At 38.1% G+C, this 19171-nt stretch overlaps 1 protein-coding gene across 2 annotated transcripts in view; it reads left to right on the top strand.

Annotated features, from left to right (window-relative positions):
• The window catches only part of LOC148353352 (contactin-associated protein-like 5), a 303332-nt gene that overhangs the window by 58172 nt on the left and 225989 nt on the right, over positions 1-19171 (top strand). For both annotated transcript variants that reach the window (XM_088352165.1, XM_088352163.1), the window contains exons 2-3: positions 7128-7238; positions 12824-13017. In XM_088352165.1, the coding sequence (XP_088208291.1) occupies positions 7128-7238; positions 12824-13017 (305 nt within the window). The remainder of the gene's footprint in view (positions 1-7127; positions 7239-12823; positions 13018-19171) is intronic.

Genomic DNA, 19171 nt, shown 5'->3' with positions numbered 1-19171 from the left:
TGTACACATACATAAAACAGCTTGATGAAAGTATATTATGTTCCCCCAAATATTTTTAAATTGAAGTTTCCATGAAAGCCATCATGTCAACAAAACTCTCTGTATCAGTGGTTGGGGCGAAAAGGCAAAGGAAGATGCTTTCTGTTGCCATTAATATTTGACTTCATGATCCACTAAACTTTCTCTGTATCCACACGGAAGCTCCTGACCACTTTTTAAAAAAAATGTGTGATATTGGTAAAATATACTGTTTCTGTAATAGGGCAAATTGGACACTTTCTTGGTGTTTCACAACAAATTCCTTAAAAGGCTTATTATATAGGGCTGTTAATTGTTTGCAGCTGCAGACATATTTGGGGATTGTTTTTGTTTTTTTTGTCCAAAATGGCTCTTTCAACATTTTGGATTGCCGACCAGAAAGTAAATGCAGTTTTTCATTATGTCCACATGATGGAAACAAGGTAACACGTAATGTAAAGTGGATTGTGTTCTTCATGTAGTTGTGCAATAAAGCAGCAAGATTATTTTTAAAATAAATCGAAAGTACAGGAGGTATTTGTAAGAAAAATACGTTTATTTAGTATGGTGCTTTTATTTGTTAAACAGTAATTTAGCCCGCACATTGGGTTTGTTCTCTGGTTTCAATGTAAAAGAGAGGAATCAAGTTAATAAGTTAATACATAAATAAAAGTTTATACTTTGGGAGTTTTGACTATTTCAGAACCTTTTGGGAACCCAACCCCAGCAAAAAACAATAGATTACTGCAATTGATTTACAATACAGCGGGTAATAGTCAAGTAAAAACACCCACATAATGTAGATTTTCTAATGGTAGTTCTGGGTTATTAAATATTTTACAACATATTAGACCACAGACATTACCCTTTCACCACTTAGCGTAAACTAAATATCACATTCTGCAATGTGTTATTCCTAAAAATTAAAAACAACACCTAACAAAAAATTACAGCCAAGCTTTAACGCGGAAAAGTGTCTTTTGAAAACAAGTGGAAGGCGAAATAAGATGCATGTATTTCATCCAGCAGGGAGATCAAAAGTGGAAGCCGGGATATTTTTGACAGATTACCAGCCCAGCGCATGCATAATAACCCCGGCTGTGTTGTGTCAAGATGCCGTGCCAGCGCTCTCATTTCCTCTCCTCGCCAATGAACATCTGCGAGTGCGGTTTGCCACCCCGCCAACAATTTGAGGCTCTGGATAAGACAGCTTGATCCACTTTAGTCATACTTGGAAATCAGGATTAGTGAAGAAATCTTTCAGCGAGGAAGCGCAATCAAGCTGGGTCAGTGGGAATGCTGCGGAAACGCTCCCTAATGTAGGGGAGTGCGCTACTGACATTGTTCATCAGATGGACAGCCTGTTGCTGGGGGGGTGAGAGAAATAAATAAATAAATAATTGAACTTCACCAAGACTAATGCGGCTCTTTGTTGCTTTGAGGCAAAGGGCTCTCGAGCGCACTGTGATGGAGCGATGATTGTAATCAAACTGGCGCCAGTTTTCATTACGCTCTGCCATTCTGGGCTAGAATACAGCAACTCAGCTGATCCGAGTTGGGAAATGGCTGCCGCCGTTCGACTGCCTGCTCTAATTGTGGCGGGGTAGAACTCATCTAATAGGTGAAACCAACAAAAAGGGGGTGCATTTGTCCCCCTATTTTAGAGTCAGATTGATGAACTAATGTTATGATAAGAGCTCATCATTTCCACTTTAAAGCCTTTGCCCAACTTCTGGCCTAAAAGAAGAAAAAAAAACGTGAATAGTTTGACAGAATCCAAGGTATAGACGCTGCCCTACTTACGAACGAGAACGTTCTGGACGATCCTCTGTAATTTTAATTTGTTCGTAAGTCTTTGTGATTAAGGGCTATACAAATAAAAATGACTTGACTTGACTATTTCGTATTGGATGTATGTTTAATGTTTATATAGGTATGTTTAAGGCCTGTATAAGAAATCTGTATTGTTTTGAAACTGAAAAATAAACGTTTGATAAAATAATATGCTCTATAATGTCACAAAGCAGGCTGAAAGATAAAGTAAAGTACTGAAAAACAAAGCTACACGTTAGGCGTTGATATTCTGTGGTCTGTGAATCCCTTTGAGACTCCTTCTGTCCTAGTCCTGAAGTAGTCTCGGCCCATTCAGGTTGCCTGCCCCGGTTTTGTTAAGTCCTGGGCGCTTCAGCCCTCTTGCCCCAGCTGTGATGATAGCCACTGGCTGCTTCAGTTTCCGAATGCGAAGGGAGCCACTAGCTTCTTCAGGCTCCCTGTTAAGGCTAAGAAACGTGTGCTACAGCCTCCATGATAATTGTTTTTTGTTGGGTTATTTTTTTTTTGTACGATTGCCATCAGGCCCTTGAGTATTTACCGTAAATTCCGGACTATAGGCCGCTACTTTTTCCCCAAACTTTCAACCCTGCGGCTTATTCAGTGATGCGGCCAATTTATGTATTTTTTCTAACGGCCGCCAGTGGCGCTCGAGTACAAAAGGTAAGATTTTAGACAGGTGGAATATATGCGCCGAGGAAGACTGCAACTTCACTAAAACTGGCCGTATGCAAAAGGCAACTTTTTCGCAAGTCTGCCAGTGGATCCTGACAGCGTGCGGCAGCATCAAAAAATCCACTATCACCAACGGGTTCCGAAAAGCCGGTGTTATGCCGAGAAATGCATCCCTGCCGAGAATTGCATCCCCTGTCGCTGGAGCGCGCACACGTCACTCCCGCTACTACCACCAATTTAACCTCGTTTTATCTCACTTTTACATCACTTTTCGGGAATGTAATGGCGAACATATATCCAAGACAACATTGTTTTGCATTTGTTGGGAATGTAATACAACTTAAACCATTCTGTCTTGTATTTGTTGTGAATGTAATAGAACGGTAATGCACACCGTATATAAACCACTTCTGAGCAGGTAACGTGTTTATTTTGCCTTTTTCGACTCAAATCGCTCGTACTTAAACTGTTATGCACTCTACCATAAAGCTTATTGTGGTGAAACGAACTGTCAAATCATCAACAGATATAAAAGTGAGATAAAACGGGGTACGTAAAAGTGGTTGTAGTAGCGGGAGTGACGTGTGCGCACTCCCGCGACAGGGGATGCAACTCTCGGCAGGGATGCATTTCTCGGCATAACACCGGCTGCGGGAGCGTGGGACGACGTCTATACGACAAAGTTTCTTTCCGACACTGAGGAAGACGACTTTGATGGCTTCAGTTCTAAGGAGGAAGATAAGGACGGTTTACCGTGATTTTTACAAGTACGGTATGTTTTTTTTAACAGACCCGTTTACTGTGTTGCTAGCGTGTTGCTAGCGTGTTGCTACCATTAACTGCCCGGATTATAGTTATATTATTATTATTAAAGCTTTGAAAACTCTCTCGGTGTACCGTCTTTCTTTGTAAATATGTGTAACCATGTATAATATGTACTTGCAACTGTATATTTATGTAATGTATTTATTTGTATTTATTTTGGACACTTATTCTGATATGTTTTGGATGGGCGAATTAAAAAGAAGGGGTGTAACAAACGCGTGCTGACGGGAAGTGGGGACCGGTAAAGGTGAGTGTTTGTGGACACGGCGGACAATAGTGGATACCGTAAATTCCGGACTATAGAGCGCACCTGATTATAAGCCGCAGCCACCACATTTTAAGAGTAAAAACCGAATTTTTTCTTACACAAGCCGCACCTGTGTATAAGCCACATTGAAACATGTAACACAGTCACAAAATTAGCCCAAACCCGGCTTTGAGTCCCGCGATTGTAAGGGAATATAAAGTACACAGTCCAAAAACCACAGCCGGCAAAATGAACAGAAATTGATACCGGTACTTAACATTTGAGGCAGTCCTGCAGAGTCCGGTTACACGTTGAAACTAATCCAAGGAAAAAAAGTCTATATTTCCGAAGGTAAGGGTTGGAAAAATATATATCCACTATTGTCTGCCGCGACAACAGGTCTCACTCACCTTTACCCCACTTCCCGTCAGCCCGCGTTTGCTGAGCCCCTCTTTTTTAATTCGCAAAACATATCAGAATAAGTGTCACAAATAAACACATTACAAAAATATATAGGTGCAAATACATATTATACATCGGTTACACATATTTACAAAGAAAGACGGTACACCGAGAGAGTTTTCAAAGCTTTAATTATAATATTATAACTTTCATCCCAAACCGTGCCAGTGAAGGGTAGCAAAACGCTACTAGCAACATGCTCGCAACACAGTAAACGGGTCTGGTAAAAAAAACATACCGTACTTGTAGAAACTACGGTAAATAGTCCTCATCTTCCTCCTTATAACTGACGTCATCAAAGTGGTCTTCCCCAGTATTGGAAAGAGGCTTTGTCATATAGACGTCGTCCCACGCTCCCTTATTCAAAAACACGCTAGCAACACCCTCGCGAAGTGAATTTTACGTTCAGTAGCTCTGTTTCCTTTTTTATCGGACTGCCTGTTTGCTTTTAGCTTGATAGCTATGTCATGGGCCTTTTTTTTTTTGCAATTTGCATGATGAGGATATGTCTACGCTAATTTAATTTGTGCACAAGCTAAGAAGTTGCAGTCTTCCTCTGCGCATATATTCCACCGGTCTAAATCTTACCTTTTGTACTCGAGCGCCGCTGGCGGCTGTTAGAAAGATTACATAAATTGGTCACATCACTGAATAAGCCGCAGGGTTGAAGGTTTGGGAAAAAAGTAGCGGCTTATAGTCCGGAATTTACGGTACATATTTTTACCACCCTTACTTTTGGAAATATACACTTTTTTCTTTGGATTACTTTCAACAGGACCCGGACTCTGCCGGTCTGCATCAAACCTTAAGTACCGGTATAATTTTCCGTTAATTTTGCCGGCTGTGATTCTTGGACTGTGTACTTTATTGAATGACATTCAGTTTCAACTTAAGGTCGGGTCTGGGTTAATTTTGTGTTTGTGTTACATTTGTTTAATGTGGGCGCATGCGGCTTATATACAGGTGCGGCTTGTGTAAGTACAAAATCGGTTTTCTTCTTAAAATGTGGTGGGTGCGGCTTATAATCAGGTGCGCTCTATAGACCGGAATTTACGGTATTTAGTATTGTGCTTTTATTTGTTGAACAGTAATTTAGCCTGCACATTGGGTTTGTTCTCTGGTGTCAATGTAAAAGAGAGGAATCAAGGAGTTAATAAATAAATTAAAGTTTATACTTTGGGAGTTTTGACTATTTCAGAACCTTTTGGGAACCCAACCCCAGCAAAAAACAAGAGATTACTGCAATGGATTTACAATGTCAAAGTGCATGAATCCCTGTCAGGACGCAATGTCCGGTAATGACCGCATCTGGCACGCTGCATTCTCCTGGGTCCCAACCGGTTGTGGAGCAAGACGCACCGGTGATTAATGTCCCCCCACCTGGTTGTGAGTACCCCAACCCCTTCATGAGGACTGGTTGGACAACACACTAGGTCAATTCATTATGACTATCTCTTCGCTTTCCAGTTCTATCCTCGATGCCATTATCACAAAATAAGGTTTGGTCTAAGTTTCCAGTTCGAACAGTTTTGTTGTCTTTTTGACCATTTGTTTGTTACTTTGTTTCTGCATTTTTTTTTTATTATCAAACATCAGCCTTTTTTTAGCATCTGGTCATTCTTCCCTGCATTTGGAACCAAAAAATTATAACTTGTTGGAGTCTACAAAGAACTGTTCATGTGTGCACGGATGAAAACAACAGTGGTGAGTGGGTGAATGAACTTGAAGGGAGGGGGGGTCAAAAGGCAGCAAGATTTACAGGTTTGGATGGCAAGACTAAACCAGCATTAGAGGGGACGCTGTCGTTCAGGCCTTCGCAGACACGTTCTCAGAGTGAACGTTTTCTGTCTCTTTGAAAGGGTCACTGCATGGGTTAATAGACTGTTTGAAGCATCTGAGCACTGGATAAGTGAGGCAAGCTTTGTTGTTTTCTCTAATCCTGCTTTTCAAAGCTGCAACGCCAACAGGTAAAGACGCACTTTGCACCAATCTGTGCCTGTCGCTTATAATTTCTTGTGCTTTGGACCCTCAAACTTCAAAGTGCATGAATCCCTGTCAGGACGCAAAAAGTCGAGGCAACGGGTCTTGCTTAAGATGAAATGCTTTTGCAAAAATGAATAACGTTGGAATATGTGAATTTAATGCGGAAGATGGATTTCGCTTTGGAAATTCCAAGCCTTACCCCAAAACACTGTAAAAAATAAATTCCTACCACACACTGTAAAATGTAAAAATTTGCAATATAGGTGTATTCTGTTTTTAATTTGACACCTGCAAGGAAGATTGCATAGAATGAGAGAACGTTATTTTGACTATTTTTTGTTCTGTTAGTTGTGTTTTTGACAATTATGAACAAAAAAAAAATACAAACCTAAGTAAGTGTTGGGATATTTTTTTACCTCTTATCATTGCAAAAAAAAAAAATAAAAAAAAAAAAATATATATATATATATATATATATATATATATATATATATATATATATATATATATTACTGTTTAGTTTTGTTGCACTTCAAGTGTGCTACAAATCAGTTGGTGTGGTGCCACAATTATTAAAAGGCTCTATAACAGAACTACCTGTCTGTTCTTCTTTGTTCATCTGACTTGAATAATGCTCGAAATGTTCAAAATATTTGTCATACAACAACTTTTTTTTTAAGTAACAGAAATTGTTACTTTAATTAGGTGCTTTGACTATAGAATAATTCAGTTCATTTTGGAAGAAGTATTGAGTAACTATACCTAAGTAAAGTGTCCAAACCTGAAAAAGAGTAACAACAACAAAATGCTGTAAAACAAAAAGTTTGGACGTGTCTGTCCCAGAAAAATGACGGCATCATTGCTATTATGAGCTTGAAGAAGATTTCAGTGTAAGGAAATCCATCCATGTGAATATGCAAGCAAAGAAAAAAGAGAAAAATCAAAGGCTTATTCTAATGCAGCCAAATTAGGATGTGGGGTTCCTTTTTCTGCATTTTATTTATTCCACCCCAGCTCATTTGCATTGTTTACATGCAACTAAAAATAAAAGTCACTGTTGTCACTGTGTGGTTGTTGTTCCCGGCAGATAATTGCAACGGCCCTTTGGTGTCCACACTGCCGCACTCGTCCTTTCAAAGCTCGTCGCACTCGTCGCTGGAATACGCCGCCCACCATGCAAAGTTGCACAGGAAAGAGGGTGAGTGTCTGTGCCGCCACCAGCTGTTACTTAAGCTCTTTATGTCGTCTAAAGAAACATTTTCTCAGCTCTTTAAACATTAAAGTATCACTTTATCCCCCCCTTCCTGATGGTAAAATGTTTTCTTTGAAGGCATGTGCTGAGTTACACTCCATCTACAGGTGCATATTATGTATTGCAGGGGTCTCCAAGGGTCACCAGGGTCTCCCTTCAAGACCGTTTAAGGTGCCCTGTTCTGAAAATAGCTCACCAGTTCTGGGTTATTGTGATTTTCTCGTAAAATGTTTTTTATTGGTGAGTCTATTCAAACCAATTTTTAAAGATTAACCTAGAGGAAACATTTGTTTGCCCGGAAAGGGATGGGAACATTTTGGGGGGAAATTTATTTGATAAACACCAAACTGTCAGAACCAGAACAAGAGGAGGACCCAGATGCGTAACGTTTTCACACAAGCTTTATTTTACGGGAATTTGGCAGTCATGCGTGTGAACACAAACGCCAGTGATTCAGCGATCGCTGGGCGGAACAAGTAAAACAGAAGTCCGGCGTGGAAAAACAGGAAGCCAGAGGCCGACGAGATCGATACCAGATACACGAGCAGATACCGAACAGACGGCGTCGATACCGGACAGGACGGGACGGACAGAATTGATACCAAATACATGGGCCGATACCAGACAGACGGGGTCGGTACCGGACAGGACGGGACTGACAGGATCGATACAGATACACGAGCAGATACCGGACTGAAGGGTTCGATACCGGACAGAACGGGACAGCCAGGATCAATACCAGATATCGGAAAGACGGGATCGATACCGGACAGGACAGGACAGACAGAATTGATACCAGACACTGGAGACTGGAGTCAGATATCAAACAGGACGAGATAGACGGGATCGATACCGGACAGGATTCACAAGCAGGATACCGGACAGAGTCAATTCACACGTCTTGCGGGTGCAGAGGTTCATTGCAGACTGACAAGGGGTGAGTGAGAGCACTGAGCTTAAAAAGGAGGGAAGCCAATCAGGCAACGAGCCGCAGCTGGCGCCAAACGGGCGGGGCCAAGTGAGGGCAATGGGCAAAATTGACAAAAACACCTAAAACATGCATGACAACTTAAAGGCAATTTAAAATATAAATAAAAGAGAGAACATGGTACACTACACATAAGTGCATATCTTAGACACACTTGTCAACATACAGTTATCAGATAACTTGCGTAGAGAACATGCTTACCAAACTATCATCTGCCATCCAAATCTAAATCCAATCAAATCTTCAAACTCTGTGTCACTTTTACCAGAATACAACTCCCGATAGGTAGACGATGTGCCGGCTTCCTCTTTTTGCTTTTACATTGCAGTCAAGGTTGAAATGATCCGCACAGGCATTGAGCGCCCTTTCACAGTTTACTGTAAAAATAACGTGTTAAGTGATAATACCAATAATAAAAATGTAAAAGAAAACTATGAAAAAAAGCTGCAACATAGACTAGAACATACGGTAGTTACAGTTACTAGTGACTTACCGTGTAATTCGGACTATAGCGTGCACCTGATTAGAAGCCGCACACATTACATTTTTAAAGGAAAAAACATTTTGGAGATACTGTATATGGTAAATTGTACTGAGATAGTTACCTTTAAATTAAAGCCCTAATTTATGGGAAAGTGATCTGAGGGCAATTAAATTACTTTTTAAATTTCTGTAAAATTCGGACTATAAGCCGCATTTTTTTCCAACCTTTCAACCCTGTAGCTTATGCAATGATGCAGCTAGTTTATGTATTTCTAACAGCTGCCAGGGGCGCCCGAACAGTAGAGGTAGAAGTGAGACAGGTGGAATGAATATATGTGTCAAGGAATTTGGCGCTTTGTGCATGAATACAACTAGCGTGAACAAACTCTTGTCATGAAAAAGGTGTCAATCGAAAGGGGATGACTAACTGCTATATTGGGAATAATTTGACACTCTTGGTGTAGGGGATAACAGAACAAGACGCTGTAGTCTGATGAGACCAACAGTTTTTATTCTGGGCTTAATGGAAAAGGTTGTGATTAGTGTAAAGATAACACTGCATAAAACCCTGGAAATATGATCATCACTATCAGACATGTGGGCACCATCAGAGTTTGGAGCTTTTCTTCTTCAGAAGGGTAGATCGTTATTGTCGATTTGAGTTCAAATACGGGACTAAGATTCGAGCCATTAAGCCAAATGCACATTTTTCAATGGAATGGTCCCAAACCACAAATAAAATCTTACAGCATTGGGAAAGAATATGTTCAATGGAATTTTTTTTTGTTTTTGAAGAGATTAACTTGTTTTCCAGTAAAATAAGAAATGCTATACTTAAGAATGCTTTACTCATTTTATCCAGCCAATGGTAGATTGCTTTGCTTATTTCAATTATGCTCCTGTAATCTTGAAGGGACAGTGTGTATTATTTGACCACTAGATCTTGCTATATTGTGTAGTGCAACCCTAAAAACAAGGGATAAAAAGCACAAGGAAAAATACAAACTATGGAGACCTTATTTATAATCTGCTGGATAAGAAAAACATTGCTTATTCCATTTTGTTTTTCACTCTTTTTTCAAGGACCAATAACAAAAATCTTAAAACAAGAAAAATATATTTAATTTGTACTATCAACGGGGCACGCTGCAAAAGAATAAAGTGTTACCAATACCCTATTGACATAAAATGTTGACTTTATGGGCATTATGTATAGTTACAAATATAATGTGTAAGTCTTATTGAGCATTGCCTATATTTTGGTTATGCAATGCCAAAATATTTATGGTTTTCAAATGTAGGTTGAAAATATTTTTTGGGATGAGCAAAATTCTTATATACCAATTCGTGGATAATTTATCTTAACAATATCCTAAACAATTAATATATCCTGCTAAGTAAGATGCTTTTTCCTATTTTGAAATATATTTTCCTTATTTTGTTACATAAATAATATCTTAAAATAAGAAGAGAAATGCCTAAAAACCCCACCCCAAAAATCTGCCAATGGGGGGATTGTTTTATTATTTAATCTTTATAATGCAAACATTTTCCAGCTGTTATAGAGTTCACACTTAACACTAATATATTGAAAATGTGAGGGAAAAAAAATCTGAAAATTATTGTCAACAAATGCTATCCATCTATTCTCAGTGCTACCAATTATGACTAATATTTTAAAGTTTATGATCGCAGATTTTCTATAAGAAAGAAATGTTTATTGCTCTTTGTTTTTTATTGTGTATTAGTTTCTTCTGCTGGACACTTACATTTGTACATTAGCAGGTTGTACGTGCATTTTACTTTTTAAGTGACAGTGTCTAAAAAAACCTTTCAACTTCAAAATATTGCTCTTAAATGTTACTATGAAAACCTTTTCAAAAGCTGAAAATTATCTTTATCCATCCATTCCTAAATAGGATTTTCAATGTTTGGCCGTTCTGTATTTTACTTGTGTAAGCACTGTTTGCCAAAATAAGAAGGTATTTTCATTCCAAGTGCGATTAATATATTTACATTTGTGCGCTTTACTATTTATATTTTATGCGTGTTGTAAAAACGTTTCAATTAACTTATTTTTTTAATTCTTTGTGTAGATTCTTCACGCAAAACAATTACAATGTCTCCGTTCGAAGCTCAAGTTTTTTCAATAGTTGAAAATTACATATGAGAATATATGATCAAAATACATTGGCTTTATTTTTTTATGATTGTTGATTGAACAAAACATTACACTTTCATACAAATATCCCACTGCAAAGTTGCGATAACATAATAATCAAACTACAAAAGAGTCAATGTTTATTTGTATAGCCCTTATTCACAAAAATTCTCAAAGGGCTCTTACAGACTATTACAGACTTCAGACACCTCTCCTTTCTCCAAAGTACAATAAATTTCAAGAAGCAAACACAACATGGGGAAAACAGATAAATTATATAAATATTCCAAATGTATTACAAATAGTATTAGTTATAATTGTCCTTCTGTTTGGGGGAAAGCTTCATGGATAAAGGTACTGTTTTCCTTCCCTCAAGGGTTAAAAGTTATTTTTCTACCCGTGAATTTGCACTTGTGTACGAAAAATTAAGGTTCAATAATAATAAAATTGACAAAGGAAGTTTATTTTGGCTGAGATTGATGACTCATAAATGCCAAGCAGAATATCCTTCCAAAATAATTTGAAACCGTTGTCAGTCTTATCAGCTATAAAATCACAGATTTCCCACCAGACATTTTCAACCAAAAGGCAGTGCAAACATAAATGAGCTATAGTTTTAAGATCTGCAAAAAAGAATGTACATTTCAAAAGATATGTTTATTAAACCTTTTCGCAATAGGACATTTGGAGAAGTAAGTACTATGGAATATTTTAAACAAAATTTCTCGAACGTTGTTTGTTAACAAGTAACAGTTGGGTAACAATGCCCTTTTTTTAGTCAATGAACTGTATATATTTTTACCAGAAAGATATAACATACAGAACAGTAACGGTCAATTCCGTACTACAGATTGCACCCTATTAAAAGCTGCATGCGCAAATATAAGTGAAAAAAAAAAACAGCTTTGTTTTCGTACAACGCCCCACCGTATGTTGAGCTGCAGGCTTAAAGAGCCATGAAAATGAGATCCTTACAGTTCATTTCTTTAATATGAACTAAAATGGGCAATAACATACATTTTCAAAACAAACCTCAACTTACTGCACTGACAAATATTCAGAAGCCCGTACAATCTCAAAAGCCTGTACAATACACTGCGACTGATAAATAAATGATTGATGATTGATAAATATTGCTACTATTACTTAAAAAAAAAAAAATCATGACTCAGATGAATTATCGAGTATAATTTCCCTATCGAGCTGAAAACTGTGGCTTTTATCAGTTTTATAACCGTCAGCCTGATAATTACGGTGTACCCTTCCTCAGTTAGTAACTAGTGTCGGCATAATGAAGTAGCAATACTTTGTTATGTGTCCAAGGGATGGGAGAGCTTCAAATCAGTTGCATGGCTCTCCATGTGTACAAGCTGTTGTGATTGTATGGGCTTCACAATTTAAGTTTTGTTTTGACTATGTTTTTGTCCCACTCCTGTGTTAATGTTAACGCCAAGTTAATTAATACTGACTACTGCGTTAGTTGATGAAGAATTACATCATGCGGCTAGAGTCTGCAAACTAGTCTACTATAATGTGTTATTTGTGCTGCATGGCACACTATCACCTGCCTCACGGAAAGATAAGAAGGAGCAGCATCGTATTGTGAGCCACTGTGTTTTAAATGTTGAAAAATGTGGCAGTCTTTAGTCCGGAATTTACGGTACAGCTTCCTTTTCACGTAGTGATCTGATTATTCCATTGCTGTGATAACAAAGGCTGCATACGTCCTGCATCGTGGCAGTAGATAAAGTTTGCCATGATTTGTTTCATCAAACCAATTTATAATTATTTTAGATTCCCCACACGAGTTGTCATACCTGCAACATAATGCCAGCAGTGACTCAGCTTAAAACCACAAAAATTGACCAAATCAATATGGCCATTGATTTTTACCGTCAGGGGCCGGTGGCTGGTCTCCGATGGCAAGCGACAAGGAGCCCTGGCTCCAGGTGGACCTCAGGGAGCAGATGGAGGTGACGGCGGTGGCCACGCAAGGATGCTACGATAGCTGGGACTGGGTCAAAACATATGCGGTCCTCTACAGCGACATGGGAAGAACATGGAGGCGCTATCGGCATGATGATGGGACGGAGGTCAGTGATTGTTACATTACACATTATATCTTTAGCTGTTCTCATGAAGTGCATCTAATATCAATATAAACTTTGTTCGATACCACATATCTATTTATCAAAGACGGTGTCTTCATTTGACAACATATCTTTCTAGTACTAACTTGTCATAGAGGATTGGGAATTTCGTTTAGTTCAACCAGGGGTGTTCAATCATGGTTCGGAATGCAATATAAAGGCATTATGCCTTATACTAGAAATATTTTAAACCATTACAAATATTGTAATTTCTGGATTACAGTAACCCCTCGATGTATAACAGTTTACTTTTCGCGGTTTTGCTAACCTGCAGATGTTCAGCGTGCATTGTGTTCTGCATTCTAATCGACTAAACAGTTGCCCTAAGCTTTTTCTGCCTGTGTCTGCCTGGGTGTCAATACATTGTGGCCTAAATTGTACACATGTGTTAAACAGCTTGATGGACATACATTATGTATGCACAAAATGCCGGGTTGCGATACAGCAGCACATCCAAATAAATAAAGTTTTCTACTCCACAGATTTTGACTATCGCGGGTCCTTTTTGGAATGCAGCCCCCAAAGTATTCATGGAAAACCAGCACCTGACTATAAGCTGCACACAATACATTTTTTCGAGGAAAAAGCATTTTGGATATACATGACCCACACCTAGCTGCAGGGCCTTGCCCAAAGACACTTTGACATACACATTCCAAAACATGCATGTCAGGTTAATTGGCCGGTCCAATTTGTCCCTAGGTGCGAATGAGCGAGTGAGTTGTCTGTCTCTGTGTTCCCTGTGACTGGCTGGCAACCAGTTCAGGGTGTCCCCTGCCCACTGCCCGAAGATAGCTGGGATGGGCTCCAGCACCCCCGCGACCCTACTGAGGATAAGCGGTGCAGATAATAAATGGATGAATGAATGGTGTATCTATATATATTTATGTGTGTGTGTATGTGTGTATGTGTGTGTGTGTGTGTGTGTGTGTGTGTGTGTGTGTGTGTGTGTGTGTGTATGTATGTTTTGTAAAAATGTATTTTTGAGGGTTTATCAGCACCATCTAAAATGTGTTTTACCTTTATCATGCAAATGTGCCAGGTTGCACTCCCCCCACATAATGCTGGACCAGTATTAAGCCAAGCAATAGCATATTTTTTTTTCCTCATGTGCATTCCTTTTCAACTGGTTCCATTTCCTTTTAGTTTTTCTAAGAGTTGTGGAGCCTCTGGAGAGTTGTGTTCAATGTGCCTGTGGGGACGTCATCCTGCTCATTCCCCGGACCTTTGGTTGTGTGTGTGCACGTGTTATTGTGTTTGTCCAAGGGTACACATGTTGTATGCTCGTGTGAAAGCTACAGTATCTGTATCTAGAGTCATTTATCAATGTTGCTCTCTTTCTTATATGATCTATGTTATGATACCATTATCACTAACACATTAAATATTGATACAGCATTGTACAGTGACACACTCTTACAGTATATCATGTGTAGGGTATTCATCATATTGCTAGAATCAGCGACAAAACAACTGTGCACATTTTCTGTGGTGTTGCAGTATTTATAAACTAAACACCTTTTAAATGTTCACTAATTTCCTACATAATTCCCATTTCCACTCAACTCCAATCTAATTGTATTCATAAAGCCCTCAAAATTACAGCACTGTCAACAAAAGTGCTTAAAACAAATCGAAGAAGGCACAAAGTCGCCAACCATACTGTGTGGCATTGAAACTCAAACAAAATGCAGTAAAGAGTAACATAATAGGGCTAAAAGGGACAGTATATACTATATTATTTAGCACTTCCTAGTGGTAACAAACTTTGTCTATTTAAGAAAAACAATATTAATTCAAATAATGAGCAAAAATACAATACAAAATAAGTTTACATACACATGCATTTTTTAAAAAACACTTGATGGTCAAGAAATTATTATTTATTTTACATACAATGACCCATAGCAGCAAGATTTCAAAATAATCTCTGATAGTGCCATTTTGCTTATTTTAGGTATTATTATTTTACCTTATTAAAAATAATTCTTAAAGTACTTCATTAAACAGGTAAACTATTTAAAATCAGAATATATACATGGCAGAAAAAATGCTCTTTAGAATTTGTATAACTGATTTTTAAAAAAGTAGTTTTTATGTTTATTAAAGGAAGACTGTTAAATATTTGGCCATTAGGTGTTACTGTATTGTGCAGTGGAACCAAAAACAAGTGCTAAAAAGCACAAGGAAGATAAAAAACTACGGAGACTCAAAGTGACCAAAAAGCAGCATTTTTTCTTCTCATTATTTAGCCCAGCGTTTGACAAGGTTTTTGTTTTTTGGGGGGGTATCTTTTGAAGCAAGTTAGCGGACAATCATGTCAGCTCTCTGTCCGTGAGCCTCATGTTATGGAAAAGGCACATTTCTCGACCAAGAAGTATTTACAATAATGCACACATGATAGCTCATGTATTTTTGCGTGTTTTTACCGCTAGGAACTGTTAAATAATACACAATGTAATTTTAAACACAATAGACTTCAAATGATTCCAGCCTGCAGGCTTTAAAAGAAAAAAATCCACTCCCTCGAATTTCCAATGAACTATTTTAAAGGTTTGAACTTGTCTGAACTGTAAAGCAGTGCAGTACTGCACAGCTAATTGCAAGTCCCATCTGTGAGAGGTGTTAAGATCTCTCACTCCAAGTCAGCACAACAAAACACACTGGCAAATAGGAAAAAAAACTGATCCTTCTGAAAAAGAAGAGAAGGCTTGGATATTTCAGTCTGACAAGATGGGTCAATTACACACACTGTTAATTGGATTGACAGGTAGATAAAACGCCACTGGAGAACAATTTACCAGCTTGTTAACAGCTTTTGACATAACTGGGACAAATACAATGAAGAGTAGATGACATATGTCAATGCTGGGGCTATTTCTTCACCGAGAACTGAGGCCAGTTACACGCTTTAAAATGGCATCACGGAAAAAGATGCCTGACCTGACTCAATCAGGATACTTAAGCCCCATTACATGGTTCCAGCTCTCCCTGCTTCGCCTCGCCCCGGATACTAAATACTTTTCTGAGTCTCATTATCCATTACAGTCGTACCCCATGGTATTGTGGCCTGACGTCATTACAATGCGCGGGCGACATACTCCCTCTTCTCTTGTGATAAAATTTGCGACCTAAACTACATCAAATTGGCTTATTTTCCATTTAGACTTGTGACCATTAATGTTTTTAGGTGTTTCATATACGCCATACGCAACTTATTTTCTAAGCAAGAGGATTTTATTTTTTAGTTCTTCACTATTCTTATGATTCTATATGATTTGTATTTTGGTTCTGGAACCGTTTGGGCAGTAAGTATTTTATTTGGAGAAAAACGTTCTACTTTATTTTCATATTGTTAAATGTTTTTACATTGTACCGCTTATTTTATTCATACCGGACTTAATTTCCATAACATTGTGGAAATGTGAGCTAATTTAGTTGTCATGTTGACTTGTTAGTTTTGAGTGCATTAACACGGTTGTATATCCTTTTTATTTCAGATGTGTATACTTTATATTAGAGGTGAACACTTTATGTTTTTCTATTTATAAGTCTTCATATTGTATCGTTTTCCAACCGGAGCAGAACAGAAATTTTGTTGGAGCAATCCAATGACAATAAAGTTGATTCTGATTCTGAAATGCACCTACCTGAATATCCTGGTACAGTTTCAGGTTGGCCCTCAATGCCATTAATATATTATTGCCATATAAATAAACAATTTCTTTTGTAACTTGAAATACATGTTTTTGTCATGTTTTCGTATGTCAGCGGTTTTAGCATTTTAATTATCAGAACCTTTAAAAACAGTTTAACAACAACAAAGGGAGACACTTATATGTAAAAAGCTATATTCATCTTATCTTCACTCAAAACTAGAATACAAAAAAAATTGATTTGAAGAGTCTTGGGCTGGGTCTGCAGGTGCATCCCTCTCAGGTAGGCAAAGGTCTCTTCTTGATTGTGTGGGGTTGTCTGGAATCATGACAGTTTTAAAAAATACATTTTTAAAAAACATGTTTTTTCTTAGATCTATCCCGTCTTACATGGGTGTAAAGTTCAGGTAGTCTTAGAGTTTTATATTCCAGTGTTTTTTTAACCTGTGTGCTGTGAGACTTGTACTGCAGAACATTTCCCAATTCGATCTTTGCCCAAAAGCATGCCAATGTTTTTTTTTTTCAATTGACAAGCCAAACTTGTGGCAGCAGATTACTATGTTTATAGATTAATTCTATTCTTCTCCGGATGCAATACATTGTGAAACAAAAGAAAATGAAGAAAAAATGTTGTGCAGGCTTGGGGAGTAACGGAATACATGGAACGGCAAAAATGATGTTGCAAGCTGTTTGGATTTATTTTCATTTTGTTTCTGTCGCATTTTATGTTAGTTTTGCCAGAGATCAAAGCCAGGAGAAAAAGCTTACCACGTGTTGGGAGTCATAATTTTATTCATATTTAGTTTCTTTTGTCTTTTTTTAGCATATTTGGTATTGGAGTAATCCAAAAGTAATTAAAAGTAATCCAGTTAAAGTAACCCTACGCAACCCTGTATATTGTCACGTTGCACTAGCAAATGTAATACTATAACAAGCAATCACAAACTCTAAAGTTTTTTTTGTTTTTTTTTAACGGACAGATTTTAAATATACTTTTTTTCTATGTGGAGCGCGACCAGTAATCTGCTAATGGCTTTGGAAAATAGTTAACTGTACACTGCAACACATACGCGTTAAAAATATCAATGTCATTCAAAGAGTGACTTCATGACTTAAAAATAAATACTAAGCTATGTGTTTCTAAATATCTACCAAGAATGAGCAGACATGTTCATTTTACCTATGGACGTTAGCTTCCCCTATGGCTTAATATCCAGCAGTTGGAACCACTTCAATTTTGTCCAGTCGACCTCCAGCTGGATTTGTACATTGATTGCATCTCTCCAACTCACCATGCCTCAAAAAAAGTTTTGTTTAGTTAATACACGGAAACAAATTTTTTTCGGATCTCGTCTCGCGGAAGATCCTTCCTGACAAATCGGAGATCTGCATTGACTGACCTCGCTGACCAATCAGTGGTTGTCAGTGACCCACGTGACCTTTTACTCCTCGGGACCTCGACAGAGGCGGTACCAAATTGGACCTGCCAGGGACGTAGAACCAGGTCCTTCTTCATAATGGAAAACCTAAAAATTTCAGGCGAAGTGAGGAAGGCTGCAATAGTGTTGTGGAAAAGCACTTTCAGACACATAGCATTAATTAAGAAACTGCTCTTGCATCAATTAACAGCACAACAATCCCTTTCAATCAGTCAGTCTTTATCAATTCATTGGTATTTTATAACGTTTGCTATACCTTTAAGTTCTTACCAGTGGGCACAGTGATGTATAAATGAATATATATCCTCTGGTCTGATGAGACAAATATTAATGTATTTGGCTCAGATGGTGTGAAGCATGGGTGGCAGCAACCAGGTGAGAAGTTCAAACATGTGTGTTGTGCCTAGTCAAGCATAGTGTTGCAAATGTTATGGTTTGGGCTGCATTAATGCACCTGGAGTTAAAGAGTTGTATTTCATTGAGTAAAACATGAACTCAAGCATTAACTGTGGAATACTGGATCAAGGAATGATCCCTCCAAAAACTGTGTTTGCAGGGCAATGTTCTAGCCTGACAATACCCCCAAATACACTTCTAAGATGACCAAAGTTTTTCTAAAATGTCTAAGGGTAATGTGAATGGACTGGCCAAGTAAATCTCCAGATGTAAACCCAATAGAACATCTTTGGAGCACCCTCAAGCGGAAGGTGGGAAAGCAAAAGATCTTAAATATCCCATAGCTCGGTCATGTTGTCATGGAGGAGCGGAAAAGCATTTTAGTGGAAATTTGTGAGGCTCTGGTAAAATCCATGACCAGGAGGATTAAGTGGTTCTGCAAAATCATATTTGCCACAAACTATTGAACCTCAGGGAATTTTACTTTAGGGTGTATTCAGTTTTGTTACCAGGGTTTTAGCTACTTTTGTCTATATTTTTAGTTTTTTGACCGGAAAAATAAATGTACACAGCTATATAAGCTTTACTTGGACTACTTTTGATTGT

This window comes from Urocampus carinirostris, chromosome 14, assembly GCF_059441175.1.
Source record: "Urocampus carinirostris isolate Australia breed hairy pipefish chromosome 14, RoL_Ucar_1.0, whole genome shotgun sequence".
Taxonomy (NCBI): domain Eukaryota; kingdom Metazoa; phylum Chordata; class Actinopteri; order Syngnathiformes; family Syngnathidae; genus Urocampus; species Urocampus carinirostris.
Note: the sequence above shows the minus strand (reverse complement) of the source record. Positions and strands in the feature narration are given on the sequence as shown.